General features: G+C 42.0%; 1 protein-coding gene across 1 annotated transcript in view; it reads left to right on the forward strand.

Moving 5' to 3' along the window:
- The window catches only part of Aoah (acyloxyacyl hydrolase), a 255,067-nt gene that overhangs the window by 206,685 nt on the left and 36,943 nt on the right, over positions 1-11,439 (forward strand). Inside the window, exon 16 of the mRNA XM_008845432.3 lies at positions 6,881-7,053. Coding sequence (XP_008843654.1) covers positions 6,881-7,053 — 173 coding nt within the window. The remainder of the gene's footprint in view (positions 1-6,880; positions 7,054-11,439) is intronic.

Below are 11,439 nucleotides of genomic sequence, written 5' to 3' on the forward strand. Positions count from 1 at the left end.
TTACGAGACAGGCTATCCCTGTAGCCCTAGCTGGCCTGGATTCGCTATGGAGACCAGGCTGGCCTCAAACTCACAGAGAACCACCTGCCTCTGCCTCCAGAGTGCTGGGGTTAAAGGCGTGAACCACCAGGCCCAGTTTAAGATTTCATCTTACCCCAGTCAGACAAGCTAAGATCAAGAGAACAAATGATACCAAATGTTGGAGAGGATGCAGGGAAAGGGGAACACTCATCCACTGCTCGTGGGATTGAAAGCTTGTTCAACCCCTATGGAAAGCAGTGTGGAGAACACTTGAAAAACTAAAACTGAAGCCAGGCATGGTGGCATACGCCTTTAATCCCAGCACTCGGGAGGCAGAGGCAGGCAATGGATCTCTGTGAGTTCAAGGCCAGCCTGGTCTACATAGTGAGTTTCAGGACAGCTGGGGCTACGGGGAGACCCTGTCTCAAAAAACTAAAATGGAACCTACCATTTGACCCAGTTATACCAGTCCTTGGCATATACCCAAAGAACTCATTCTATTGCAGAGACACTTGTACATCCATGCTTTTTGCTGCTCTTTTCACAATAGCTAAAAGATGGAAGCAACCTAAGTGTCCCTCAATTGACAAGTGGATAATGAAAATGTGGTTCATTTATACAGTGGAGTTCTACTCAGCAGTAAAGAAAGATGAAATCATGAAATTTGCAGGTAAATGGATGAAACTAGAAACTGTTATACGAAGTGAAGTAACACAGACAGAAAAAAAAATTGACATGTGTTCTCCCTCATATGTGGATCCTAGCACCAAATCCTTATAAGTGAGTATTTATCCAGACATAACTACAGGAACCAGGATAATGGAAAGGAAACATGGAGGTAAAGGAAAATACAGTAGGAAACAGGTGTTACTAAGGAAGAGATGGATAAAAATGGGGTTATTTAAATGGGAGTTGGGGGGAGGGTTATGCAAGGAAACTTGGGGATAAAGGGAAAAAAGGAGCTCAAGAGAGGAGGTCCCATAGAAGAAAAGTATTATTAAGGGAGAAATGGAAAAATGGGGACACTTTAAATGGAGAAACCATGGTGGAAGGGTTAGACAGTGAGAGAGATAACCTAGTTTTAAAAACCAGAGGGAACCACATTATTCCAACAACCTACTGACAAATTATATATACAACTAGTTGAAGGAACAAAATATACATCTAGTCAAGGTTTATCTGAGAACATTTGGTTTTGCCCAAGCTTTAGCTGCATAGCACATGGTAATTAAAAGTACCACACTGGTGGAATTAACCTTCTTGGATGTTTAACAGCTATACTTTGAGGCCTGTACTAATTTGGTCAGAGGGACATAAAGGACAGTTTTGCTCCTTGACCTCCTACATCAACTAAGCTCCAGGGGACTATGAGCATCTCTCAAAATGTCCTGTAACTGTGGTGAGTCAGCTGTCCTCTTGTTCAGGGAGGCTATCGAGACCCCACCAGATGGACTGAACCAGTGTCCAGTCTACAAAGAGGAGGATCAACACAGAGAAAACATTTCCTCCATGCTTTCAAGTCAAGCCAGCCATGATCGAGTAGGACCTTTGACTTATCTTCACATAGATGGAACTGGTTAAAAAAAATTTTAAAAAGGAGCCAGGGACTCCTCCCAAGCCCATGTGACCCCCGAGGAACAGATCCTCAAACAACCTTAAGAGTGAAAATAAATTGGTTTGTTTGGACCGACTTTATGGTCTTAAACACCCAAAAGGAAAGTATAGCCAAAGATTAAAGTGATCAGTATAATTCTTTAAGAGTCCATGTGTATAGCTAAAGGCTACATAACAAGAAATAATGCCAAGACAGGAGATGCCTTCCTTTGAGTTACTGGACAGGGTGGCCCAAGAGACTCCAATCAGTAACCCAGCATAGAAGTGGGAAAATGAACAGCAGACTCCAATCTTATCTAAAGGAATGTTGGCAACTTACTGATGCTAGATGAGGAAAAGCTGATCTTCCTAAAACAAGGAATTCTAGATAGGCCAACTAGACTCAGCAGATGGGCTTGCACTGAGGAACGTCTGGGGACACTGACAGCATAATGGACAGTAACAAGGATGACAGAGTATATGGGCTCCAGTGGTGGGGGAGGGCTATGGAAGGGTGCCATTTGGGATGTGGGTATAAAGGTGAATCAGATTGTTTGGATGTTCTATATTAAATACACAAAGAAACAATAAAAAAAGAAAATAGAGTAATAGTCCACTACAAAGTAATTACCCCTTTAAATGCCAGTCATTCTAGGCAGTAAGGGAACACCGATGGTACTGTGTGCACTAATATATTAGTTATTACGAATGAGTGGAAATGAAGCGAATACAAAAACAGTAAGACTAGTGATCATTATTGATATGATAGAGAAAAAAGTACAGGAGGGAAACATGAGCAGGAGGAGCTGTAGGGGCAATTTTAAAAATGGGGGAAGGAGATGGGGGGCTGGTTAAACATAGACTGGAAAGAGTGAGGTAAAAATATAACAGATAACTTAGAATGGTATCATCTATAGGAAGCTGAGCCACAGAGACTGTAATCTGGGTCAGTCTATACTATATGGGATGGGATAAAGAAAAAAGAAATAAAAGGAAGAAAAGAGGTAAAGTGGTATAGAGTGAGAACAGAGAGGGACAAAGCTTGCCTGCTAAGTTGGCATTGGTATTAAGTAAAGAAGGAAAAGATAAGTGGCAGAGAGAGCTGGGTGGAGATATGAGATGAAAACTGACTGGTCTGATTGCTGGACGATTCTGTCTAGAGTCTCATGCTCCTTCTCTAGCTCCTAGAAGCCTGTTTTGCCACTGGGAGCTCCTCTTCGATGTGTGTGGGGGGGGGGGGGTTCCATACTCCTTTGGATGTTTGGATTACTGATGTTCTGGTCCCTGGACATTGATTCACAGACCACAGTTCCATTTTTTTTGCAGTGGAAATAGAAATTATAAATTGTGCATTTTTCTTTAGGGGAGAGAGATAAGACACTCACACAAGTTGTCTGTGCCCCAGTCCCCTTGCTATTATTTTTCTATATCATCAATACCTCAGTTTACACCCAGAGCATCTGACAAGATTGCTTTGAATGGAGGCAATCAAGGTACTGACAGGTCTCAGGCCCCAAAGAAACTGAGTTATCCATGCGGTGAATCGGGATTTTGGAAAGGCCTGCAGGGAAGGAAATGGGCAGACTCTTGCTCAGAACAATTCTCTGTGCTAGCCCCCATTGTTAGAGGCACAGGTAGTCATTTCCCAGTGAGCCAGCATGTTCTGGGACACTTCTATGTTTAAAGGACATTTGATGTACTTCTAAGCCTGGGGAAACATAAGCCCACTCAGTCCCCACCCATTCCCAGTCTATGTCATGGTATCTCTCTGGGCACAATTGGATGGGAGCCCAGTGACATGATTACAACTAGCTACTGTGAAGAAAATCGTTTAACCCTCTTCTCTGGATGAGTCTAGAATGTGAACACTCACTGTACATAAGGTTTAAGCACTCAGTCAGTGGGTCTCTAGTTGTCAGTTCTGGTTCTAGAAAGCTATTTTTCTGTAGGCTATCTGTCTCATTCCTTGAGAGTGGTGCCTCTCCATGGAAGCACCCAATTGAAATCTGGTCAGAATATCTGCCACTATGATTAAATAATCATTGCCAGTCTTGCACCCAAATCAAGAGTCTTATTTTGCATGATCAGGCACAATTCATCAGAATAAGGATAGGCTTCTCTGGTACTTAAGTTGTAAGGCTCTTTATCTGTTTCCAAGCTAGCCATATGTTCCTGAAAGAATGTCAGTGGACATGGGCTCTTCTCATTTCTTTCCCAAGTGTAACCATGATGTCCCCACACTGGTGTTCACATCTCTCCTCTATAAGCTGGGCACTCCATATGCCTGACCTATCCACTGATGTGGCAGTACCACATTAAAGAAAAAACTTCTCTTACAGTAGTTTAACCAAAAGTGAGTCTGATATATTCTGAAGTGTTCCAATTTCTCTCAGAATTGTCTCATAAACTTTCATTCACATTTATTGAACAGCATATCAAGATTGGTATGAAACAGGCATGAACAGTCTTTGATAACAGTTTTACAGAGGAAGAAGTTGGTTTTCTGACCCAAATGACTCAGAACAGCATACAAAGCAACAAAATAGATGTTATCAATCTATGGCCAGTGTTGCTTTCAATATTTGTGGGAGAGCCATTTTCAATGTCATCATTGTTTTCAACATCATCACTGTCCCATCTCATGCACACATACATTGCCCTAAGTCAGAAGCATAACTGAGTCACAACTAAGGAACATGGTATAAGATTAAGGCTATACACTTAGCTTAGCTTGTAAGAATTAGTTACATCTGGACTCCAAATCACTGTAGGATTTATTACATTGTTTTTCTTAGAGGTCAGTTAATTCTGAACAAGCTGAGAACTCAGTATGTGAACCTAAGGAATACATATATATATCGTCCTAAATGTTCTCAAAACATGTGACTAACTTGGTTTATGAGATTATGCAAAACATAAAATTTATAAATACTTTTTACAAAGTGTCATTCTCAGAAAAGTCATCCCCACACACTGGTGTGTGAGGAGGGGTAGCAGGCACTGGGTAGGTAGGAAAATCCAGGATGGCAGAAAGTCCTTGAAATGGTGCCCCTTACTACCTGCTCCCAAAAGGATTAGGCATGTTTAGCTCAGCCTTCAGTCTAGGGTAGAGGTCAGAAAGATCTAACATACATTTCCTGGACACTGGGGCTCTTTGGTCCCCAAAATACCAGTGCAGAGTCCTCCAAACAATCACTAGAGGGGAAAGAACAGACAAATTAAATGGCATTGAGAATTAAGGAAGTCTCCATGGCATTCATAAGGGAAGACCTACCACAGTCACTGTGCTGGATAGCTTTAGTGTCAACTTGACACACCTGGGTTGAGGGAGCCTCAATTGGGGACTTGCCTTCATTGGACTGGCCTGTGGCCATGTCCGTGAGGCATCTTCTTGATTGCTGAGTGATGTGGGAGGGTCCATCCCACTGTGGGTGGTGTTATCCCTGAGCAGCTGGGCCTGTGTTGCATAAGAAAGCAGACTGAGTAGGGGTTAGGGGAGCAAGCCAGTAAGCAGCATTCCTCCATGGCCTGTGCTCCAGCTCCTGCCTCCAGGTTCCTTCCCTGAGTTCCTACCTTGGGCTCCCTGATGAACTGTGACCTGAGAGTTGTAAGATAAAATAAACCCTTTCCTCCCCAAGTTGGTATTGGTCAGAGCATTTTGTCACAGCGATGGAGAGGTAAATCAGGACAGTCACATAGACCTTTGCCTTTACCTGAACTAGGAATTTATTGATTTTGCTATGCACAATGACGGACTTAATTGTTCGTGTGTGGGTAAGTTATGTGTCTGTATATGTGTGTAAGTTATGTAACTGTATAGGGTAGAATAAAAATGTCTAGAAAAGGTTCCATTAACAATATGAGAGCTTCTTTTTAAAAAAAATTTTTAAATGTAATAACCGCATGATTAGAAGAAGCATTTCATTATAGCTTTAACATATTCAGTAACACATTCCAGCCTAAAGAACAGCTGAAAACCTTAGAGGATTCTGTATTCTACTCAAAAGTTAAAATAGTTTCATTATCTTAACTCAAATTTGATATGTCCTTTAAAATATGTTCAGCTGTGCAAAATGAACAATAATAGGTATATATTGAAGTCAAGTATTCCAACAGCTTTCTTATTACCTTGCCTTTAAGCAGATAAACAAATAAGTAAATAAAATTTTAGCATAACTTGCAATGCCTTGACTTTGACCTATCCTTATAACTTCTTATAACTAGCTCCACTTTCCTGCCTTAATTTTACAAAGAAGAGAAAAATATAGTTTGTTTGGAAAATGCTCTGTAGAGCCCAGCTACCAAAAAGCGAAAGACAGCAGTTTGAAATGGGATTGTTGGTAAACAGTGCTGCAGGATTAAAGCAGAGGTTAGCAGTCCTTCAGCAGATGCCTGGAAGCCCAAATTGAGACTAGAAGCTGAAGGAGCATGTGTACATGATATAGCTTCATTCCTCTGAAAGCTCCTGCCTCCCAACTGTGATCTGTATGTTGAGATCTCCCTACGTTGGAATCTCAACGTCGGAACTGGAGAGATGTCTCAGTGGTTAAGAACACTGACTGTTCTTGAAGAAGACCCAGGTTCAAATCCCAGCACCCACATGGCAGCTAACATGTTGTAAATCCATAACTACAGTTCCAAGGGATCTGACAGCCTCTTCTGTTCTCTGCAGGTGGGTGCACTTACCTACATGCAGGCAATACACACATACACATAAAATAAAATAATAATAAAAGATCTCAACATGCCAAATACATCTTAAGCAATGCTAGACCCTTCCCGTCAGCTGTGTATAAGTCTGAATAGGTGAGCTTATGCTCCAAATCAAACAACCTTTAAAATCTTAGTAACACAAAGCAAAAAAAAAAAAAAAAATGTGAATACATAAAGAATGAAAAAATTAACAAAATGTACTCTCACTCAGAGTACAGATGTCCTTCAAAAGCAGAGTCCATGAGACTCCTCAGGACTCAAATTGCTTACAGGAACATTACATATACCCACAATAAAGTCAGTGAATATTCCAGAGGCTCTAATGCCACCAAGTATGATCCATACCACTTCTGTTCACAACTTACTGACCAGAACCAGCTATATTTCCCTACTCAACTACAAGGGAGTCAGGAAAAGCAACTTGACTCTATGTGCCATAAAGAGACGAAGTCATGAGTAGTTTGCAAAATAGTTCCAATAACCAGTACATAATGTGTGTTTCATATGTATCTGTCTTTAAAATCAATTAAGAGACCATTTCTTCCACCAACAGGAGAGCTGACCCAGTACCAGAAATGACCACTCCTGAGCAAATGTACTCCAAAGTCATGCAGACTCTGAAGCATCTCAACTCTCACCTGCCCAATGGCAGCCATGTTATTTTATATGGCTTGCCGGATGGAACCTTCCTCTGGGATAATTTGCACAACAGATATCATCCTCTAGGTATAAGCTTGCAGATGTTTTACTCTTTTACTCTGTGTGTCTGTGATGTGTGATGTACATGTGTGGCATGTATGTGTGATGTTAGTGTGTGTTGAGGGTGTGTTATATGTGTGATGTGTGACGTGTGATATATGTTATATGTATGTATGACATGTGATATGTGTGTGATGTGTGTAAGGGTGTTATATGTGTGATGTGTGTGTGTGTGATGTGTGAGTGTGCATATCCTCACAGGAATAGACCTAAAATGCCATCACAGAAAGTGGGTCAGACGTGATGAAGGGAAAAGCTGTCTGCACAGTCTCTGAAGGTCACTATCCAAAGTTGGGAAGAATCAGATGGAGAGCCAGAAAGAGAAGAAGTAATTAATGAAGAATCAGAGCAACCTGAAACCTAAGCGTATAGTCGGAAAACTTCCTTAACAGCGTCCAGGTGGTCAGTTAGTACTCCATGGAACACAGTCCTTTGGGCACTTGCTCCCTGCCTCTGTCCACACCCTTTCAAGATCCTGGCTCTGAAAGAATTTAAAGTTCCCCAGAAACCTCTACTGACAGCTCTAATACTCTAGTGACTATGCAAACACCGTAGTCTTTCACATTGGGAAGAGCTGCCATACTGATCCTTAAAGAAAAAAGCTGTGAAGTTGATTTTGTTAACTACTTCAATTTTGTAGATTTTTTAATAGATGAAATGACTAAAGCTCAGAGAGGTTAAGAAGCTCACCGAAAGCCGCATTGCTCATATGCATAAGCTGTCATAGCAGGACTCAGCTTTCTGTATTTCAGAAGAGAGTGTCTTTTTAAAAACTATTAAATGCCCATTATATGTTGACATTGTTCCCAGTACTGTGATACCAGTGATGGACACATTAATACTAAATCCCTGCCTATAATTCTAGTGGAAAAAGGATTACAAATGTATATGTCAAAGAGTGGTAAGTGTCATAGGAGAAAAATTAAGTAGAGATGAGGGGCAGGTACTTGGCCTCAGTCCTCTCTGATGAGTAGCTACACGGAGAGGTCTGGGCTCCCTCACCTCAGCCCATCACCTGCATTGGTAGATCATGAAGATGGGACTGCCTTTTCCTCGTATTGCCATTCCTGCCTCCAAAGGTCACCCAAGCTAAGCTGTTCTGGAAGTCTGAGTGCAAGCTTATGAGTCAGGAGAAATTTGAAGAGGAAGACCTGAAATTCATTCCTTAGAGTTGGGTAGAAAGCAAGATTTTTCTTGGTCGAGCCCATCAGGAGCTTTCCCTTCAGTATATAACTGAATGTGATCTTTTCGATCCCTTCTCCTCCTCCTCTTTCCCTCCTCCTCCTGTTGGTTAAACCAACACTCTTACCTCCCTCAGGAAATTCCACCTCTGCTCACATGAGAAAAGAGATGATCAGCTCTCAAAAGGCTCTAGTTTCTTCACTGGAGGAGACACAGTCAACGTCATATTCAGACTCCCCTCCACTTAGGACAAAGTCATTTACCTCCTGACTCCATGAAGTATATCACAAATATCCACACAAAGCACTGTCCTGCCTTGTCTAAGGAGAACAAGCCCTTCCTGCTCATACAACTTTGTGCCCTTAGAAACAATAATGTGATCACACGGAGAAGAACTTTGCTCCTTTCTGAACTGCTTTGTGTGTTTAAAGGACAACCACTTGGGCTAGGAAAGTTTCTTTGAGCCAAGGGATTTGAAAATTGTAGTCTTGCCAAGAGATTCCATTAGACTGAGGAATTTCTCCCATGCTAAGAAATGCTTGGGGAAGGAGAAGCGTTTTTCCAATTTACTCTATCACATCAGTAGGGACTTGACTTTGAATTTTCTGATTTTAAATCCCATTTTCTTTCCATAAACTATGGTTAAACTATTTCCATAAATTCCTTCAAACTGCCCGTGCAGTTCACTTGATTTAACCACAGTAAGTAATAACGTCCCCATGCAACTTGAGAGTGAGGGAAGGAAAAAAAGATTATTAGAGACTCATCTTTCACCTTTGAGGCTTCTCTAAACCAGTGGTTCTCACTAGGGACAACCTACCCATCCCCACCTGTGTCATAACTGAGGTGGGAGGGCTGGTACTACCACATCTACTGGGTAAAGCCCAAGGATGTTGTTAGGTATCTACAATGTGCGGGATAGCCCCCCACAAACAAGAATGCCAGTGTGCCAAGGGTGGGAATTCTGCCCCTCCATCATATACTAGCATTTCACAGTGCAAATGGGGAATAGGGGACAGATGTGACCATATTTTTTCTACATATGCAACCTTACTTTAGTATGAGGAAAATCCAATTAGAGAGAAATTTGAAACCATTAAAAATTTGTTTGATATGTCTAAGCAATTATTCATATCCCAGATTATTCCTGCTACCTGGTTGCCATGGGAAATAAGTTTTTTTAAATTTTCTTTTTGGTTTTTTGAGACAAGATTTCCCTGTAGCCCCAGCTAGCCTCACTATGTAAACCAATCTAGCCTCAGTCTCACAGAGACCCACCTGCCTCTGCCTACTAAATGTTGAGATTAAAGGCATGCACCAACACACCCAGCAAGTTATAATTTTATGTGTATGATTGCTATGCCCGCATAAGTATGTAAGTGCGCCACATGCATGTGTGACTGTGAGGCCAGAAGAGGATACTGGAACCCCTGGAACTGGAGTTCCAAATGGTTGTAGCTCCATGTGGGTGCTGGGAACCCAACCCACATCCTCTACAAGAGCAAACACTGCTCTTAACCACTGAGCCATCTCTCCTACCCCATTACACTTATTTTTTTAACTTTTGAAAAATTTTATCATTTGTATTTTGTGTATGTGTGTATTGCTTGCATGTGGGTAAGTGCACCCATGTCATGCAATGCCCACAGAGGTCAGAAGAGGCTGTCGGATCCCTTGGGACTGGAGTTACAGACAATTGTTAGTTGCCATGTGGGCGCTGGGATTCGAACCCGGGTCTTCTGCAACAACCAGTGTTCTTAACCACTGAGCAATCTCTCCAGCCCCAAGTTACACATTTTTAAGAAGCATCAGGGTCCCTCCTGGAAAGACTAGTGAGGTCAGCGGGACTCTCCCAGCCTCCTCAGTCACCACTCAGCAGCTCTGATCACTTACTTACATATGGCCAGAGCCTTAGATAAAGGACATCAGCCCTTGTGCTGTCCTTTTCTGCTGCTCTCACCCTCAAACCTAGCCTGTGCATCTTCATCCCCTCCAGTCATGAACCATCCAGGAAGCAAGGCTGATGCTGGACCAGCCTCCAATACTGGCAGCTCTCCAGGTTAGAATAGAGTTTTCCTAATTAACAGCCAAGTACGAATGAGACTCTCCAGAACACTGTGTTAAACATAGTATAGGGCAAAAATAAAATGGGGGTGAGGTGTCTATTTGTTCTTCTGTTTGAGACTAGAAATATGGTAAGGAGAGTAGAGAGTATAGACTTGACTATAACCACCACACAAGGAGTAGTGCAGAAGTTAGGGAGCAGATGATGGGGAAGAACCCCTGACTGTGCCTTTTCCCTTCAATAGGATGGAACACAGCCTGACCATCCATCAGGAAAAGAGAAATGCTACAGCATTCCATAGGGAAGGGAGGCCCCAAACAAAAATAGGCTCCTGCCTCACTTCTACCAAGGAAGAAGGTGTGGCTAAGCCCTCCTAGCATCTCTCCACTTCAGCTGTGACTGAGAGTCACTTCTAGTCATTTACCACCTGCCAGGGACTGGAGCAGCCCCACAATCTCCACCAGTGCTCAAAACTCTTCAGACAGTTCATTGTCATTTGAGGAACTGCCAGAGAACAAGTCCCACGCAGTAGGATTCTACTTACATAGGTCTTGAGTAAAGTCAAGCTGGACCAGTTGTAAGCCTTCTCAGATGTGAAATATGAGGCAAGAAATCATTCTAGAAATAGGCCTGAAATTTCAATGTGATTTTGGGGAAAGATGACATAGGATGGCGTCCTTGTCCCCAAATGAAAGAGAAAAGAGCTCCACTGGGGAAACAGCAAATAGATCCTGGCACGAAAGGCAAGCACCAAGGACAACAGTGTAAGCCACAGGCATTCTGGGAACTGTCTCAAAGGTTAGGCATGGTTAAGAAGCCAAGGTTTGCTAACGACTGAGAAGTCTGCAGGTAAATCTTTGAAGGGTTTCTACCTCAAAGCCAGTAAATTTTCTGCCAATTACTCTCAAAATTGAAAGCAAATGTCATTTAAAATACCTCATAGTTCATGTTATATTCCTGACTTTCTCACAGTCTGAATTAAAGCAGTTTTAATATATTTAGATGGTATTTCATAAAGGTATGGCTGGTCTTTGTTGGTACTAAGCTTTTATGGTGCCTAAGATTTCAATCATGTGCCCAGCATTACATATATATATATATATATA

Source organism: Nannospalax galili, unplaced genomic scaffold, assembly GCF_000622305.1.
Source record: "Nannospalax galili isolate Female #2095 unplaced genomic scaffold, S.galili_v1.0 scaffold962, whole genome shotgun sequence".
Classification (NCBI taxonomy): Eukaryota; Metazoa; Chordata; class Mammalia; order Rodentia; family Spalacidae; genus Nannospalax; species Nannospalax galili.